This window comes from Callorhinus ursinus, unplaced genomic scaffold (genome assembly GCF_003265705.2).
Source record: "Callorhinus ursinus isolate GAN/ISIS: 27379988/994484 unplaced genomic scaffold, GSC_fseal_2.0 scaffold12, whole genome shotgun sequence".
In the NCBI taxonomy this organism is placed as follows: Eukaryota; Metazoa; Chordata; class Mammalia; order Carnivora; family Otariidae; genus Callorhinus; species Callorhinus ursinus.
The window spans coordinates 16003278-16023619 of NW_027397074.1; the positions used below are offsets into that span (position 1 = coordinate 16003278).

A 20342-nucleotide genomic window follows, 5' to 3' on the forward strand; every position below is an offset into this window, starting at 1 on the left:
TAAAACTTTATTTATAAAAACAGATGGCCAGCCACTTTTTGCCCTCAAGCCATAATTTGCCAACCCTTGCTGTAAAACATTGCTCATTGACTTGTTTATTATTTTTGTTCACGCTTTAGTACCTAAGTTCCAAGAGGGCAGGGATTTGGGTCAGTTTATCTACTGCTGTATCCCAGCACTGAGAGCAAGTCATCCTTCACTATGCTTTCTTTCAGAAGTTTCTTGGCACTTCTTGAACATTTACACTCTCATATAAACTCCATCTTAAATCTGCTTATATTTCTACCTCAGACTTTCTAAAATTGTAGTTCACCCCAATTCCAAGAAGTTGGAAGGAAGAGAACCAGAGTATATGAATTTAAATTATCTTGCTTATTTCCTTATTTTCATGGTCTATTTACCCCACTAAAATGTGAGTTCCTTGCAAACAGGGTTCTTGTGTTTTATTCTCCACTGAGTCCCCAGTGGCCAGAAAGTGCCCGGCACATTTTAAGTGCCTAATAAATACTTGATGAATGAATGAACACAAATTTTTTTCGGATCTCTTAAAAATATCTGTTGAAATCCCGATTGGAGTTGGCAGTGTGTGCTGTTCATGTTCTCAGAACAGTAGGAAACTCAGGTGCCTGAAGGGTTATGAGCAAGAGAGAGAAGATGAAAGGTGGTCTGGGAGAGGGGTCCTGAATAATGGGTCTGTTTGTGTGAGCAGACATAAAAACATGGAAGGATCCAGACCCTGATAATAGTATTTTGGGGAATGAAAAAGAATGGGATTGAAGAAGAGAGGGGAAGGATTATGACTTTGTGTATCTCTGTTTGTTTGTTTATAATGAATACCCTGGCAATTTATAAATTCAGTGAGCTTAAAATTTTATTTGTAACTCCCTACACTTACAAGAAATATTTGAGGTGGTTGAAAATAGGCAAGAGAAAAAAGAAAAGAGAAAAACCCCTCCCATACACAGGTACAAATAATAGAAACATTAGACAAGAATAAAAGACCATGCCATAGATCTATATATAAAAATGAGACAGGAGATAAAGGACAGTATGGGAGGAAATCGCTTTCCCAGAAAATCTAACTTTTGCAATTCAGCCTACGATGTAACAACATTCAGAATCTTGGCAGATGAGGCAAAAGAGAGCAAAACGATGAAGATGCCAGTAAGAATGAAGAGTAAAGTGTAAATCCAAAACCTTTTTTGGGAGGAAGAATTACTAGAACTTGGACTGACTTGTCCTTCTGGGGAGATGGATCATCCAGACCTACCCTATTTTAGTAGCTATCGTAAAACTTAATGTGTGATGACTCTGCAGATTCTTTCATATAAGCAAAACTCTTGCTGAAAACTATTAAATGAACATTTCATTCAGTAATGGGGTTTTCAGAGACTGGCATCTTAAAATCGCTTGCAATATTCCTATCCAAAAATAGTCATTTTGCCTTTTTTTGAGATGATGCCACAAGAGATTTTTTTTCCCCCTTCGGCAGTTTTGCACATTGATTTTTGTTCACTTTAGTTTCAGCCCATGGGGACCGTGTGCCGAGAAGCAGTAAACGATTGCGATATTCGTGAGACGTGCTCAGGAAATTCAAGCCAGGTAATTTACAGAGTCGTTAGTCTGAACCTGACGGGAAGGAGTAGGGGTACCTATAGTGTACTGTCCCCCAGGCAAAACTTAAAGGGACACGATGTCATGTCTTTTTCACATCAGTTCTCATTCTCTATTTACTTCTCGGGGATTTCAGTTTCAGTAATCAAAGCTTGCACAGATGTGCAGCATCATTTTATCTCAATGTTGAACTAACCTCAGACTGCATGCGTGCCTCAACTATTTTGTTTCTGTTCTAAGTAGAGAATGGAAGGCATTGCTTTTTGTCCTGTTTTCTCTCCAGTTGATGGAAACAGGAGCCAGCCAAGGCAGAGAGACCCACAGAGCACTGAGTTCTGAGGAGGGGTCTATTCTTTTGCCTTGACTCTTGCTTTTCTGAGACCACCTGCTCACCTCACCCATTAATAACTGCTCTTGAATTTAATGTCATATGGTTGTGAATGGAGAAGATGAGGAAGCTGATAAACTTTGGTGAGGGTTCACAGATTTCCCATGGTCATTGTATATACAGGCCATCCTCAGTTTGCAGTGTAGTGCAGGGCCCTAACAATGACTGTGCAAGTTAAAATCGTGTAATTCATCTTAATAATCAGTGCAAAAATTACAGTTGTTCCGTGATCTTTAAAAAATATTGTCAGCCTTGGATTTAAGTGAATAGGGAAATGAAAAAATAAACATTTTTTTAGCACACTAAAAACAGAAACATTCAGAATTACAAGTTTTATTTGTTTGTAAAATCCTCATCAGGAGCAGTTTGGGCTGTGCATGCCTTCTGGCCACAAAACTTAGGATCCATAGTAAGCATCTTCTCTATGCCTTGTTGAATTGACTCCCTTCTAAGTTTGGATCAGCTTTCAACATTTTATCCTTTGCATTTTCAGTGTCATGAAATAGCTCCAGGAGATGTGAAGGTGTGAATGTGAGGTTTTTTGCCAAATAGCAGTATCAACATGCCCAGTCAGTGACTTTTTGCTGTGACTCAATTTATATTTGATTTGAATTTCACTTCTAGGGTCATCCTTTTTCATTTCTTTTCTGCATTTTCATTTTGCTGACCAGTTCCCTCTTAACAGTTATCCAGTTTTGCAAAATCTCACATGCTATTACCCAGAGACAGAGAGAGTCAACACACCTACACCTTCTGTTGTCTGTTCATGAACTGAATAAACATGGGCAGTGACCAGTCAGTCACTGGCGGACTTTGTAAGAAGTGACAAGTGCCCATGATGGGGAGCTGTTAGATACCTAGTGATCATGGAACTGAAAGGCTAGTAGCAAATGTGTGCCTTATGCAGTTGCTCATAGTTAATACACTGTGGGAGCTGAAATTGGAACTGTGTTGTTGGGGTACTGATGTCATTTCACAAAACCATGGTATCTGAAATCCATGTATATGGGAGCTATGCAGAGCAAGGACAGCCTACATGTTTTTCCTCTAGAGAAGAGGGATTCAGTAGTGGTATACCTGCATTAATCATAAAAATGTTTTGTTTTAAAGGTAGTCCTCCTAAGAGACTAGAGATCTTTCATGTAAAAGTATTTTCTTTCCTTACTATCTAATTAGCATTGTTTCTATAAGCTAACACTTAGTGATGATGAGGATACAGTGAATGACTGCCTTGTGTTCCTGGAGGGAAAGGATATTAGAGTGACTTCTTTGGAATGTGACTATACTATAAGCAGGAGTTTTAAAAAAAAATCCAGAATCCAAAGATCATGTAGAAAGATGCTTTTGTTGAATTAGTTGTAACAGCATAAACTGGAGGTAGTTAGAAGTGAGTATTATAGTACATTGGTTATATGGTTTGTTAGCTCAATGCAGTATATTATAGCTATTAAGGATGATATCTACAAAAAAGCTTATTATGACCTGAGGAAATTCACGTGATGAAAAAGTAAAGAGAAGCAGGATATAAAATATCGTCCGTAACATGATTATATACCCATATTTTAAAAAATCAAATTTTGTAGAAAAAGGTAGAGAAAAAAATATACCAAAATATAAAAAATTGTTGTCTTTGGGTGGTGGGAACATGAGAGACTTTGTCTTTTGTTTTTTGTTTGTTTGTTTTACTTTTTTAACATTCCCTAAGTTTTCTGAAGTGAGTATATAATTATTATAAAGATACAAAAAATGTATAATAAATTTAAAAATACTTTTTATTAAGAGTGCTTTGCAATTTTCTGCAATTGCTACAAGGGAAAAATGGGGCTGTAAGGCATGTTTTTTTTCTAATGTGCCCAAGGTGGACTTCTGCTCAAGAGACATTGTAAGAGTAAGGGCTGTGGTGCTTCTCATGGTAAAAAAGAGGAAACTAGTTTTGGCTCCATTTATGTTGGCATCTTCCTTGCTTTTGTTTTGTGCTCTTGTTTTTCTTGCTCTGAGGAACAGTGTATCTGTGTAAAGCAAGATGCTCTGAAATGTTAGGGTTGGCTGAGTCATAGCTGTAGGTTCTTTTTATTTGCTACAGTGTAATCAACTGTTTTTGCCTCTAGTAGATCCATATTTTTAGGGGAAAGTGCACCAATTGTTGTATTTCCTTTTGCTTCCTCCTGATCTTTTTTGTTTTTATTTTCAGATGTTTTAAGAGACTTAGCCATATTACCAGACTTTTATTTTCAAAAAGAAAAAGAAAACATTACAGGGATTAGCTCAGCTGGATATTTTGCTGTGCACTTGGTTCATAGTTCTGTTTTCATTTCCTAGTGTGCCCCAAATATTCATAAAATGGATGGATATTCATGTGATGGTATTCAGGTAGGTTACTTCATCTTTACCTAAATCTTTCATGTGTACCAGCATGAAAGAAATACTGAAATCTTACCAAATAGGAAAATCAGTTTAAATGTTTTGTAATCAATTCTGAAGATAAAAGGTTTTATAATACTCATCTACTAGTTTTCCCAGTCATATTTTCTTTTTTCAGTGATCCAACATAAGCAGACATTGCATTGTTAATAGGTATATGCTTTTCCATTTTAGGGGATTTGCTTTGGAGGAAGATGTAAAACCAGGGATAGGCAATGCAAATACATCTGGGGGCAAAGTAAGTAAATAGTGTGGCTTGATCCTTTTCAAAGTATGATATCAGGTCAAAGCACATGATGTGAGCTGGAAGTAAATTTTCAACCACTTTATGATTGAGGGATTCTCAAAGACACTGCAGGTCTTAGTAGGGGCACTTTTGTAGACATTAGAGAAAGGCACGGCCTTTGAGAAGACACTTGGCTAGTTGGTTGTGCCATTGGACAAGAAAGAAGGTGCCTTTGCTGCCAGGCAGATGAAGTCCGCTCCAGCCTGTGCAGCCTGGAGAATAGAGCAAACCCGGATTTCAGTTCCACTTACACTTCCCTCAGCTGAATGTCCTTAACCAAACCTGTACAACCATATGGGATGGGCGTGGACCCTGGATAGGATGCCCTTGGCTTAGCACTGTAGCAGGTTAGCTAGAGTTGCTTTTTCTTCCTCAACTATCTCTCTTAAAGTCTAGCTCACTTTCCTAATTACAGGTGACCCTCTGCAGAGGTAGCTATGCCACATCAGAAAAAATTTTAATGTTATTGCTCTCAAAGTTTGTCAGATTTTTGGAGGGAAGTATATAATATTTATATCTAAAACATATTTAAATTATATCTCTGCTTAAATGTGTATTTAAATATTGTGCCATATATTTTTTGAAGGCAATTTTTGCTTTAAACTCTTTCAGAAGACAGTTTGTATTAGGAAATAAGCTATAAAGATAAAGATAATCTTTAATTGTCACACATAGTGGCTACATTCTTTCTGAGAGGGCAAGTGTACGCCCTCTTCTGAGTGACTGGAGAAAGGGGGAGAATATGGAAATGCAGACTGTACTCTGAGCAAAGAGTTATAGTTTTTGTTTCCCCCACTTGAGAAAAACTGTTGCTTACAGCAAGAAGTAGGGAAAAAAATGATTATTTTTTTAAAGTGATTATTTTTTAAAAATATACACAAACAGTTATCTTTTGATTAGTTTGCAGAGGTCATTTTGATCTAACTTCTGGACAGTTCCATCAACCAGCCTTGGCTTTAGCCAAAACAAAGTCCTGAAAAAGATGCTGACATGGTTTAAAATGTTATTTCACTCTCTTAGATTTAGCGTGAATTCAAGCTTGTCTAAAAACAGAATAAAATTAAATTGTTTTTTAATAGTTGTTAAGAATTAGTAAACAAGGTAGAAATTATACTACTGCTTCTTGAATCTTTAATTATAGTGCATAGTTATTTTAATAAACTTGTCATTATGATTAATAAAAGTTGCCAAGTGAGAAATTTGTACTTTACATTTGGCACTGAGATTAAAGTGTGGAGTATTTATTCCAGGAACAATTTGGTAGCATCTTCCCCTAATTATTGGCCACATTCTGAGGAGTGTTGTTCTTAGAACCTATAGTCTCAATCCCATCAAAGATCTCCATAGATTTGTTTTCCAAATTTCCAGTGAGCAGTCATGAAGAATGTAGCTGAGTCCTGGATGTCTGTGGTAAAGGACAACTCTTGAGAACCATGGGTACAGTCTTTGGAATTGGCACCATTGTCATGAAGAAGAGTCCTTAAATGGCCACTTTCCCTTACTGCGAACACTTTGAGCAGCTCATGTGTTAAATCTCTCACCGATAGAAAATTCTTTTCTGCTTCAGAGGTGATGGCATCAGACAAATACTGCTATGAGAAGCTGAATATCGAAGGGACGGAGAAGGGGAACTGTGGGAAAGACAAAGACACGTGGATACAGTGCAACAAACGGTGAGATGGAGAAGTTTGCGCAGAGTTTATCCCTTAATTAATTGTAGGTGTTACTTTCAGAGCCACCAGGACGTTCCTGTTCTCTGCATCCTGCAGAGCCTCAGCTGCCTGCTCTCCTCATCTTTTCCCAGCATTCCAGCTCCACCCTGCAGAAGGCTCCTGAGTCTTGACATGTATGCCGACCTCTCCCCTCAGGCCCAGGCCACCCGTGCAGCTGCCTCAGGACTTTCTCACCTAGAAGGCGCTGGCTAGCATTTCAAAGCAACAAAAATTAAAGCCACCAGAATATATACTCTATTAACTGGTTCTGACTTTTCCAAATCACCATTTTTGTGAAAGATCTTAATATTTCACTGTCCTTCAGTTTAGAAGCCTTTCAATGGTCCTTGACTCCACTGTCCCTCTGACACATTGTCCAGACACCAAATCATGGCCATTTGTCTTAATTGATCTCTTCATTTCCTTTCCTATGGCACTGCTGCAACTAAGACCTACATTAATTCTTCAACTGTTACAAAGGCCTCTTAAGAGTGTCTTAAGCCAGGATTCTCTAGCATGCTGCCATCAGAATATTCATCTGCTGAATCCTTTTGACTGTCAGTTCTTTGTTCAAATTTCACTGGTCCCACATACCTAATTAGTAGTAAGAATAATGCCCAACATTTACTGTGCACACTATCTTGCAGTTTACATAAGCTATGTTATTTAGTCTTTATGGCAGTTCTCCTCATTTTACGGAGGAAAAACTGAGGCACAGTTAATTCATTTGACCAAGGTCATGTAGCTAGGATGCGGTAGAAGCAGAATTAGAATGTGGCAGTCTGATTTTAGAACTCTCCCTTAACCACTTTGTGGCACATCCTGCTGTCTTGTTTAATGAACAAAATGGAACTTTAGCTTGACCCTTTACATCCTCCTCAATTTGCCCTCAACCTTCATGTTTTTGTTTTGTTTTGTTTTTTTCTTCTCTACTCTTCCAAATTCTAGCAAACCTTGTCATTCTTAGTCCACGCATTTTATTCTCCCCACTCCGTACCTCTGCTTGTGCGCTCATTCCTCCAAAAGCACCCTTTATCCTCACTCCATTACCAGTCACAGTCCCACTTTGGACAATGCTGTATAAATTGTTTCTGGATTTACTCCAGAAATAAATCGTTTCCCTCTTCTCTGAATTCCCACAGCCTTTTGTACTATTACTGTGGCCCTTGTTCCCCCCACCCATGTTTTATAGTTGTTTATGTGTGCGATTTCTCTTCTCATCCAAGTCTATTTCCTTGACCGTGTCTTTTTTTCTTTATATATCCTAAAGTACTTAGAAAGCTCCATGCACATAAATGACGCTTATAAAAATGTTGAATATCGCTTCTGTGTTAAGAAAGCATTTTTGTTTGTGATAGCTATGATAAAATGATATAACCTTTAAAAATTATTTTTTAAGGATGAGTTAATACATTTTTCTATGTTGATGATAGATATAAGTTCTAATTTTTCTCTATCTGATGAAGCTTAATATTTTCATATATAATCTTGCTAGTCTACTAATCATTCTTGACAAGATATTTATTAGTGTATGTGTTTATTATTATGTATATTAGTAATTAAAATGTGCTAAATATAGAAAATATGTCAGATAATATTAATACCACTGGAAATATTTCATATGTTAAATTAGAATTATATGCAGTGGTTGGGGGATTAGTGGAATATATTGAAAAAGGGATCGTGAATCTATGTGGCTGAGAATCTACTATATATGTATATAAAATTCTACTATATATAAAATATGAATCTACTGTATATATATATATATATATAAAGTAAAAATCTACTATATATAAAATATACATAAAATTCTTTAATTCTGGGGCAAAAGGTTGAAGAAAGCTGTCTTCCAAAAGAGTACTCATCCAAAGTTCATTTATTCACTTGTCAAATATTAAAAAAAAAATGTTTTAGCATATCCAGTGTTGTGTTCTAGGGAAGGAGATTCTGATCTAAAAGAAGTCTTTTTGGTGGACAATTTCCTTTAGAGAAATACTTGAACTAATGGACAGTAAAGGAAAATCTAGAAAACAGTTTGGGATTTTGGTACATGGATAACAATTTCAGAGAAGACACTTTTTAAAGCAGGAGGCAAACTAATTTGGGCTTATTTGGCTTATTATAATTTGAGTAAATAAAATAGAGTGGATGAAAAAGAAATGCTAAAATGAGATAAGATTACTGTTTTAACTGTACATGGTTTGTTATTTGGGGAAAGAAGTAAATAATTGGTATCTTTTAACACAGGGATGTGCTTTGTGGTTACCTTTTGTGCACCAATATTGGTAATATCCCCAGGCTTGGAGAACTTGATGGTGAAATCACATCTACTTTGGTTGTGCAGCAGGGAAGGACATTAAACTGCAGGTAATCATCTTCCCCATTCTATGAGAACATTGGTCATCTTACTTCTGAGGAATGCCTCGTAGAGTTACTTTGGTTTTTTCAGTTCCCATGTGTGTTAGCAAGCTGAAACAGAATCTAGCCTGTAGGGGTGACCAAGTAAATCCTGACACAAAAAGGTTGAAAAGAAGCTAAGAATTAGTTGACTATGGTTGCTGGAGTTATGTTTCATGGGTTGAGAATATCTTGTAGGGTTTAGTTTACATTTCATTCCTATTAAGGAAAATGAGTCAGAACTCCTGGGTAAAGTCAGTAGATTAAATATGTGCATCTTCCTTTACTCCCTTCTGAACCCCCACCAAAATGACAGTAACTGGATCTTCTTTGGAATTCATGTATCCACAGGGCAGTAGAGAAAGGGAGAGGAGACAACAGCAACAAAATTTGGGAGTGTGGGGGCGCCTGGGTGGCTCAGTTGGTTAAGCGACTGCCTTCGGCTCAGGTCATGATCCTGGAGTCCCAGGATCGAGTCCCGCATCGGGCTTCCTGCTCGGCAGGGAGTCTGCTTCTCCCTCTGACCCTCCACCTTCTCATGTACTCTCTCTCTCTCATTCTCACTCTCTCAAAATAAATAATAAATAAATCGTTAAAAAAAAATAAAGCATCAATTATTAAAAAAAAAAAAATTTGGGAGTGTGGAGAGCATATGGATGTGTGGCAAATGATCGTCAAAACTAAGAAAGCTGAATTCCTAAGTCAGTAATGGGGAAAACGGAGAGCTAACCTGGTATATAAAGTCATTTCCCCAAAGGCTCAAAAACTGGCAGCATCATCTACTTCTGGAAGACAGAGTAAAAGGATTCAGGGACAGGGAAGGGCTAAAATAGAGAAGATAGTTGAAAAGTCTGCCAACAGATTACTTCCTGACTCACCTAAACTGGGGATTGCTCACCCTCTCATGGAAGATTTTGAACTTTACATTCTACACATAATCAAACAGTTTTCCGAACTGAAGGACAACCGGCAATATTGATACCAGCAAGTGGACCAGCCTCATTGATGTTCAGCCAGAAAGCCCTAAAATTTCCTATCACTTATCTGATGACTCAAATATGAGCAGTTTTTTTTTAAAGATTTTTTAATTTATTTTTTAACAGAGAGACAGAGACAGCGAGAGAGGGAACACAAGCAGGGAGAGTGGGAGAGGGAGAAGCAGGCTTCCCGCCGAACAGGGAGCCTGATGTGGGGCTCGATCCCAGGACCCTGGGATCATGACCTGAGCCGAAGGCAGACGCTTAACGACTGAGCCACCCAGGCGCCCACAAATATGAGCAGTTTATGAGACATGTGAAGAAAGGCTCAAACACACATACACAAAGAGATAAAAACAACCAGAAAAAAGGGCACCTGTCAATATTTATGAGAGATAAGATACTTCTATCATGAAAAGGAATAGAGTGCTATTTTTTTAAACAAATGAAGAACATTCATAGAAACAAATGCTGTTGGAAATTAAAAATATGGAGGTAGAGATTAAACCCAGTAGTTGAAATTATCTCCCAGAAAGTAGGGCAAAAGCAGGAAAAGAGTGGAACATAGAGAAAACCTCACCAAGTTGGAATAGGAATGATGAACAGGGAAAATAGCAGGGAAGAAATTGTCAATGAGTGACTTAGATTGTCTACAGAGGATGGACTTGAGCGTCCACATTGACAGGCTCACCAAGTGCAGGTGGAGTGAGTGAACTCCGAGGCACATCTAAACATATCATTATACAACTTCAGAACCTTAGGACAAAGAAAAGAATCCCAAATGTTTTCAGAGAGGTGAAAAAAAAGATCAGACTTAGGATCTATCAGCAGGAGCCCTGGGAGCCAGAATACAATGGAAATCATGATTTCTGAACTAAGTTCTGTACCCAGGCAAAATATCAATCAAATGTGAAGGGAGAAAATGGACACACTTTTAGATATGCAGGTTCCCCTGCAAATGTACTCCCCCATACCCTTTCTCAGGAAGCTATTAGAAATTGTGTTCCACTCAAATGAAAGCATAAGGTAAGAAAGGGAAAGGCTGGTCATATAAGAAACAAGAGACCCACCACGTAGAGTGAAGAGTCAGGGCAATCCTCCCATGAACGGTGAGGGGAAACCCCAGATACTACAGTTCTGTACAAGGTACAGCGGACAGCCAGATCAGACAGGAGCAGGGTACATTCCAGATAGAAACTCCGGGAGAGATTTCTGCAGGAAGAAGAACTGATGCTCAGACAACACATCTTGGGAATTTGGGGATCAACAGAGTTTGATTAGTTTTGTATTAGTGACAAATTCTTAGAAAAGTAGGCAAAAAGACAACAAACAAGAGACTTGCTAATCTGAGGAAAAATGAAAAGTTGTACAGGAAAAGAAAAGGCTTAATTATGGCATGCTGTATCACTCAACTGAGTAACATTTACATAGTCCTAATAGTGTGCATTTTTATTATTGATTTGAGTAGTGATTAAACAAAATTTACTACGGGAGGATAGGAGAAAGATACAGATTTTCAAATTCCATAGAGTTGGAGTCAGTATCTGAAATGGAAAAATAAAAAAAATAGTAACACAAACTCTTAATTAAAGATATGTACATAAATAACAAAAGAATCAAATAAAGTAGAAAGTGGTTTCCTCCAAAGAGGGATATATGGTGGAGGAGAGGGCCCTGAACCACTTTATTGCATTAAAAAAAAAAAAACAATTTGTCTCTTTGACTCTTTAAACTATATGCATGTGTCATTTTGATAAAAAATAAATAAATAAAAAGAATGGAGATTTATGTGCTGACATTGACGTGGCACCATATGACTAAATTAAGGATTTACATTTTAACCGTGTTCTGTTTTATTTATTCCTATATAATATTTAGGCATGCTATATTGAATAGTGAAGTTAATAATATAGCCATTCTCAATTATCATTTTTAAATTAGCAATCTTCTTGGGAAATGTAAACCCAAACCAATTCTCATCCTTGTTTGAAACATGTTTGAAATCTTGAGACTTACCCACTTATCAAACCAAATACTAGTAATAATGACTCACTTGACTTGTACATGATAGCCAAGGCAAAATGATAAAGCTATTTCAGTTTAGTCCCTTGTTATAATAATTATGTTTAAATCCTAAAATATATCCGTATCTCTGAAAGAATCAGATCAAAAGATTCAATTGCTTTCTCCATTTAGAGGTTGAAAATGGTTGTGCTATTGGTTTTTATTAGGTGACAAATAGAAAAATAGAGAAAGTGTTATTGCCCACTTTTTAGTTTAGCTTAGTGTTTTTTAGTGAGAGAGAGAGAGAGTGTGTGTGTGTGCATTCTAGCAGCGGGGGAGGAGCAGAGGGAGAGGAAGAGAGAGAATCCCAAGCAGGCTCCACACTTAGCCCAGAGCCCAATGCAGGGCTCGAACTCACAACCCTGAGGTCACTACCTGAGCTGAACTCAAGAGTCAGACACTTAACCCACTTTTTAGTTTTTAAGCAAATTCTCAAAATGAATGTGAATTAATGGAATCCTATTTTCTTTCTGCTCTCTGTTTTTAGTGGTGGGCATGTGAAGCTTGAAGAAGATGTCGATCTTGGCTATGTGGAAGATGGGACACCTTGTGGTCCCCAAATGATGTGCTTAGAACACAGGTGTCTTCCTGTGGCTTCCTTCAACTTTAGTACTTGCTTAAGCAATAAAGAAGGCACTGTTTGTTCAGGAAATGGAGTAAGTATTCAGTACTTTGCCATAGGGAAACTCCTCTATTCTTTTATATCGCAGAAATAGATATGACCCTAACCTGCTTATTTTGTAAAAATCGAAAATGTGCTTATCCATGTTTCTAGCTGGCTTGTAAACAGGTCTTTGGTCATAGTCATTGGAATATTTCTGTTGTGTAATCTGTGCAAGCCTGGGAATAAGAAAAAATATAATCTTCCTAATCAAATTCTTCCATTTTTCTTTCTCATTATGTTAATGTGATCTCATATAATATAATGCCAGTTTTCTACAAGTGATCTGGGAGAGAAGTTTTTTTTGTATTTTTGTTTTTGTCTTTTTTTATTTGACAGAGAGAGAGAGAGAGATGCCGAGAGAGAGAACACAGCAGGGGGAGTGGGAGAGGGAGAAGCAGGCTTCCCAACAAGCAGGGAGCCCGATGCGGGACTTGATCCCAGGACCCTGAGATCATGACCTGAGCTGGAGGCAGACTCTTAATGGCTGAGCCACCCAGGAGCCCCTGGGAGAGAAGTTTTAATAAACTCTAATGGGACTTTAAAAAGGGTGTAAAAAGGGGCATTGGCCACAATATTTAACAACTGATATGGTCCAGTCACTGAGCAATTAGAACAGATCATAAATAGCTGCTGTAGCCACACCAAGCACGTATCAGCTAAGGATAACTCCTAGAAATAAAAACTGAATAAGTCAGAGAAATGTTTATCACAGGTGAATAGAAAGAATAGCATTGTTTAAAAGACAAAATTCTATTTTTTCAGTCACATATCTGATAATGTAGGTCCTATATAAATAAGTTTATAAGTTAAATAAACATGCCCCAATAGTGATCACAGTTTGGTCATTTTCTTCTTTTTTTTTTTTTTAAGATTTTTTTTTTCTTTTTTTTATTTGACAGAGAGAGACACAGGGAGAGAGGGAACACAAGCAGGGGGAGTGGGAGAGGGAGAAGCAGGCCCCCCGCTGAGCAGGGAGCCTAATGCGGGGCTCCATCCCAGGACCCTGGGTCCATGACCTGAGCCAAAGGCAGACGCTTAACGACTGAGCCACCCAGGCGCCCCTGGTCATTTTCTGTTAGGAATTCCTATACTAATAAAATATTTTGCTTCTTTTTCTTTTGGCATGCACTATGATTTTTTTTTTTTTAACCCTACCTACATTCTTGGCTTGAACTGGTCATATTATCCAGTTGAGGTAAAGGATCCCTGTCCTGAAACTGTAAGCCTTCAATCGTGGTCATTCCATTAGATCCTCCAGGGATATGCCAAGCATTTTCTTAGGGAGGTCTTACCAACTGTAACTCTTTGCCAAAAGATAGGAGTTCTTATGGCAAGTGAAAATAGAGAAGGCACATAGTAAGTAGTTCTGCTCCTACAAAGGGGTCTGCTAAGTCTTCTTTCTTGAATAAGTGAGAAGATGTTAAGGGGAAATGCTTTTTGGGGGGATAGGGCAAAAACAGTGGAATTACTTCTTGATCATTCATGGTAATGATAACAATGTTTTCTTCATCTAGAAGTATATACATGGAGACCAAACAGTTTTGTTAATAAAATATTTGTTTAACGAATGAATAAATTGATAGACACGAGTAATTTAGGTGGCAAATATCCAAATCATTTGCAGTAATTATGCATAATACAGAGACATTATGTCCTATGTATTTTTAATTCATAGTAACTCTATATATACAACAAAAATTAAAATGAGAATACAGTAGATACTGTCTATGTACTGTACATTGTATAGTTAAGAGTATGGGCTTGGAATCAGACAGTCTGAGTTTGAATCCCATCTCTATTTCTTTCTAACTGAGTGAGATTTGACAACTCATTTAGCCTCTGTGCGATTCGGTTTATTCCCCTGTAAAACCAGAAGAAGAAGAATATTGTGTGCTTTACAGGATTGTTGTGAAGAATTAGTGAGTTAATACTTGTAATTTATATGTAATACTTAAAACAATGCCTGAGGCATAGTGAGCGTTGGGTAGATGTTTTCTAGGACTCTCTTGTGATTGCTGTACACTGGTGTCACTGTCCTTGTCACTGTGTCACTGTTGTGTGATGTGGAAACTGAGTGTTGGACCTGCTTAAAACCCATTGATAAGACAGCGGTGAAATGGGCACGCACACCCAGGCCCTTTGACTTTAAACTTCAACCTTTTTCTTCCTGCATATTTGTCAATCTGCAGAGATTTGTTAATCTGAAATCTGCATTTTCTTAATATTTTATAGTTACTTTTTTTTTTAAAGATTTTATTTATTTATTTGACAGAGAGATAGCGAAAGCAGGAACACAAGCAGGGGGAGTGGAAGAGGGAGAAGCAGGCTTCCCACTGAGCAGGGAGCCTGACGCAGGGCTCGATCCCAGGATCCTGGGATCATGACCTGAGCCGAAGGCAGACGCTTAACGACTGAGCCACCCAGGCGCCCCTATGGTTATATTTAGATGTGGATGTGTGTCATAGATTAGACAGAAGACAGAAAGCTATCCACTGACAGCCTGGCCCCAGAAGAACTCTGATCTTAAACCTAGCTGAATTCTCCCCTATTTCCCACTCCATTGAAAGTTGAAGTATAAGATCTAGGTGTAGATTCCGTTTCCTGGACGTATAAGTGAAGATAGATTATTGTCTTATAATTTTTAAAAGTTTGGTGCCATTTTATGTGAAATTTTTTCCTTACATTTTGTTTGAGGGGTTCGCAGTTTCCATGACGTGGAGGTTGTTCATCTCTGTCACTTGGGTTGAGGTGCCAGGGCTATAGCTTTGTAGCTTTGTGAAACTTTCGTCTTAGACCAATCAGGCCTTCCCTCTTCCTCATTGGATTGCGCTTTATCTTATATGCTTCCTAAAAGATGAATAAAACTTTGGTATAAAGATCGTTTCTTTGGAAGAAACTTTTATCAAATGATTGTATTTCTGCTCAGTTTTAAAACTCTCCCTCCTATAAAATTTAAGTTAATGAAATTCAAAACAATAATTTCATTGATTTCTTTTTAGACTGTAAATTCATTTCCCCTGCTAAAATTCATGATTCCCTTTGGGTCTAACTGCTGATCTCTAGAAAATATTATTTTAGGTACTTGAAAAAGAAATAAGGAAATTAGTCTTTAGAAGAAAGTACTGATCATTTTTCAGTACCATCAAATTCTAGGCATATAACAGAAATTAGTGCTTATTTTTCATGCTTCTGTATCAGTGAGTTGACCTGTACTCTTGACTGATTTTGGATTTCAGGTTTGCAGTAATGAGCTGAAGTGTGTCTGTAACAGACACTGGATTGGTGCAGACTGCAGCACGTACTTCCCTCACAATGATGATGCAAAGACTGGCATAACTCTGTCTGGCAATGGTAGGTACTTGATTACTGCCATTACATAGTTTTTATACACAAGGAGAGAGAACTGCTCTTCAGAGAGTTTCATTTGGATTATTGTTATAGCTCAAATATAATATACAACTGGGATCCACAGTATGAAATTGATATTTTCCATTAAATTATAATCATGTGTAATATTGAATATAACTTAGTCTACTGATTTAACCTTATCTTGTCCTACATCAGACTGAGATTTTTCAAGTATTCTGTTTTGCGGATGGTGACAACAAACCTTAGCATTTCTTTTAAATGAAGAAAGTAGTCCTATTTCTTAACTGTCTGAATTTAAGGAGAGATTTTTATATTTTGGGATTGAATACATAGAAAAAAATAATTTGAAGAACTGGTTTATTTTTTAAAGATTTTATTTATTTATGCAAGAGAGAGCATGAGCAGGGAGTGGGAAGGGCAGAGGGAGAGGGAGAAGCAGGCTCCCCACTGAGCAGGGAGCCTGACTTGGGGCTGGACCCTGGGATCATGACCTGAGCTAAATGAAGGCAGACACTTAACCGACTGAGCCACCCAGGTGCCCCTGAAGAACTGACTTTTAAATATCTTGTTGGCTTTAATATTTTTTTGTTATAGAATCCCATCTCTATTCAACCCCAGTTCTCTAGCCTGAACTGTAGGTAATTCTAGAAGTAGTAACCTTGGCAGAGGTGTCTAGAAGGGGGTTAAGGACATAGATAATAAACAATGGGTGCAGATCTAAAAGCTACAGTGGCCCAAATGGAGAGGTAGAAATTAAATGCAGATAGTTGTAAGAACACATGCCTTGGAGGTAGATGTCCCCTTTTAAACTATTTTATCATTTTTCATGATTGAGTATTAATTAATGTTCAAATCCTGAAGTCCATTCATATCCCTGTTCATTGTAATCATCCAGACAGGTTAAAAATACTAGCCATGATGATTTTAGCAAGGGAAGTCAGTGAATGATGAAGATTCTGGTGTCCTCAGTCTTAACAAGGGTAGTATGGAGCTTTTTTCAGCAGTGAATGCAGAAATGAGGCTATTCAGGTCCCTGGATTTAAGTGACTTGTCAGAAGTCATATCATTACTTAGAAATAACCAGGCTAAGCCTCCAAGTTTATTGATCCCTGTAAAAATCGCTGGAGGAAAAAGAAGAAAAGGCAGATATGCTAGGCCCTAGAGTAAGAAAACCCCAGTGCCCCAGTGGGTCCTCTGGCATCTGCATCCCCCCCATCCCACAGAGGGCATGCGCAGGGTGGGCTCTGCCGGTTTCCTCAGATGCCCTGCCGTAGGACACGACTTACTGAGGCCTCCCATACAGGGAGGCGCCGCTTCTGTCATGGGGATTTGCGATCTGCCCTAGTTGCCCGTGATTACAAACTGTTGACATCTAGAAAGATGCTTCAGGAGTGCCGCAGACCAAGAGAGACCTGAGCTGCTCTGAGTGAAACAGATCTGGGTTATTTAAGCATCTGGTATAAATCATTATCAGCAAAGCAGCCAGGCCTCTGATCTGCCTTTTCTGCTCCTGGGCCCTCCCTTGAGTCTCTTGCCCGAGCCTTTGACTTATGGGGTCACTCACACTGCTATGATCCCCCTAAGGATTCCATCTCTGCCTTCCTGACAGCAGATGCTGACACACAGTGCCATTACTGAGTCCTGAGCGCCGGCCTCACCTTGGCCCTCTGCCGGTCTGCTGCTGCCTGGCTCTTGTGCCTGGCCAGCACCAATCTCTGCCTCGCCACACACTCTCTTTTCCTTTGGTTTCTTTCCTTCTCTAGGATGTCACAGCCACAATTACCAACTGGGAACTATGAGCCCAGTGCTTGGATCACCTGAGCACTCATTATATAAATCCATAGACACATTTTCTCTCTCAAGGAGCTTATATTTGAGAAACAAAATATCACACATACAACCGAGGGCGATAAGGACCTTGCGTTAGTGGTCAGGATGAAGGATATGGACAGTCACATTTCTGGAATTCCTGAGCAAGAGGTCAGGGTCAAAAGGAACATGGATTTCTTCATGCCCCTATCCAGAGAGTGCTATGGCAGTGTAGTAGGGTCGGCTCTCCCTTTGCTTTTTATTTTCTACTCTTCCTTCTAGTAGTTCAGTGACCTCATCTTATTTTCCAGAAAATTACACGGGAAATAAAACTGCGCAAAATATACTGGGACAAGAATGAAAAGGGGATGTAGACAAAGAATTATGTAAACAAACAGTTGATGCGGATTTGCTAAGTAATGCTTGATTTTTCGTCCCTTTAAAAAAACACCCGCTTTTTTACTTCACAGTGTGTATGGATATCAAATCATTATGTTGTACGCCTGAAACGAATACAACCTTATGTCAAGTGTAGCTCAAGAAAATTAAATTAAAAACGTGTTCTCTAAGATTGAGATTTAAAGGAAAAAAATACCCACTCTGTAAAACAAATAATTTTGTTAGTGTGGCGATTACAACTATGGGGAATAATGTTCCTGAAAGAATTTTATATCAAACTTTCAATTATATACACTGATCTTCATTGTTTTCTTTCTCCCCTCATAGGTGTCGCTGGTACCAATATCATAATAGGCATAATCGCTGGCACCATCTTAGTGCTGGCCCTCATATTAGGAATAACTGCATGGGGTTATAAGTAAGTGAAATGTCTCAGTATTGTTACTATCGAAATACACTTTAAAACATTTTGTTTAAATTAATTAAGCACCTAGAAAGTTGTGTATCATTGGATAAATATACCTGCAATGAAAATCAGTCTGGTTCCACAGGCAATCAGTGAATAGTCTTGGCATGATTAGAGGTAATAATAATTTACTATGTTTTTAGATTTTGAGGTAACTCCCTTCTATTCTAAAAGTAAAGAATATTGTTTTAAAACCGTTACGTGAAGTAAAACCAATCTAAATCGTGTCTTACGCGAAGGCTGTGTTCGTTTGCTCTTGAGTGACACGGGCTCTCTTGACTTAAACCCACGCCCAGAGATCTAGGCAAGATGGTCCCGTAGGGAGCCTAATGCTTCAGTACCAACAGCAGTGACACCATCAGTTCTCAGCAGGAACAGCAGCGGCGGATCTGTGACCGAGTACTTGCTGTGGCCCTGCATCATGCCAGAGGCAGAACCTCTTTCTCTTCACACCCAGTACGAAGGGGGCACTATCATTTGTTAACTATTGGGTGTTTGTGTGTGAAGAAAATACTGTTCAGACTTCATTTGTTCACATTCAGAGTCAACTTTTACTACTTTTAATATGTAATTCTTAAGCTTCAAGTTCAGCTTAGAAGTTTTGGGTTCTTATTTATAATTTTTAAAAAGTTACAAATTACATAACTTTTGAATACTGAAACCCCTTGAGCATTTAGCTAAGAAGATGACTTCAGACTTTCCAAACTTACTTATTTATTGAATATGTTCAGTTTCCTTTTGAAGTACTTCAGTATTAATGATGTAAAAAATTTCCTTAGTATTCAAGTAACTTATTTAAGTTTAATAAATTGAAACTTAAATATGGTGAACCTTGAGTTCTGTTTAATATTTCAACTTAAAATCATTGTTCTGCTGATCTCTCATGATGATGTTTCAGTACCCCGGCCCTAGGGTTTTTCTCCATTTGAAGGGCCTACAGTATTTTCTAGGCATTCTGGCCATTACCCCATTTTATAGTATTCCCCCCCTCCCCAATATACCTGACTTACTTCACTGACAGACTTGGGAATTAGGATATTTTAGGCTTCAAAATTACCACAAACTGTTCAATAGACTAGGCACTATGTAATTATGTGCTATTATTATTATTATTATTATTATTACCTGACGTGGTCTTAAACCAACTCATTTGATGAAAATCTCTTTAAAAGTATATATGGCTGTTGTTTGTTGTGAAGTCAGAACCCTGAAAGAGTTTCTTTGGCGGAAAAGAGAGCAGTTAGCTTACTGCCAAGATAAACTTTGTATGCTAAAAGCATTAAAATACATGAGGGCATCTGTGGAAGGCTATTTATTAACAAGTAACATGGACAGCCTAGACAGTAAAGTTTAGCATAACATGGTAACTATGGCATCGAGCAGCAAAAGAGGGCACAGCAGTCAGAAAGCTTTGCCCTGATTAAATGAGTACCTAGCCCTGTACCAGCTCATAGATGATCAGTACCTATGAGCCTCTTTGATGTGCAGGCCATTAGCTCTCTTGCATACTTCCATTTGCACGGGCTGATTTCATCATAACGTTTGCAGTTACAAAATTACATGTCTGAAAGGAAGGCTTTTCTGAATATTTATCATTTGACCTCGCCTCACACCTCAGGTGAATTAGCCCCATCTTGGAGTTACGCTATTTCCTCGACTTTCCTGATTTAAGACCTGTGTGGTAATTGCCATCACAAGCTTTGATCTTTTTGAAGTAGCTCAGTGGTTTCATTGGTCATGTGAAAAGGGGAAGGCAAAATTATTAGTTCTGTT

At 38.2% G+C, this 20342-nt stretch overlaps 1 protein-coding gene across 18 annotated transcripts in view; it reads left to right on the forward strand.

Moving 5' to 3' along the window:
* ADAM22 (ADAM metallopeptidase domain 22) overlaps window positions 1-20342 on the forward strand; it is a 213146-nt gene that overhangs the window by 165287 nt on the left and 27517 nt on the right. For 17 of the 18 annotated variants that reach the window (XM_073898755.1, XM_073898756.1, XM_073898759.1 and 14 more), the window contains exons 18-25: window positions 1522-1602; window positions 4322-4372; window positions 4598-4661; window positions 6277-6382; window positions 8672-8791; window positions 12350-12518; window positions 15763-15877; window positions 18431-18521. In XM_073898755.1, coding sequence (XP_073754856.1) covers window positions 1522-1602; window positions 4322-4372; window positions 4598-4661; window positions 6277-6382; window positions 8672-8791; window positions 12350-12518; window positions 15763-15877; window positions 18431-18521 — 797 coding nt within the window. The remainder of the gene's footprint in view (window positions 1-1521; window positions 1603-4321; window positions 4373-4597; window positions 4662-6276; window positions 6383-8671; window positions 8792-12349; window positions 12519-15762; window positions 15878-18430; window positions 18522-20342) is intronic. The other variant, XM_073898757.1, reaches the window with a different exon arrangement.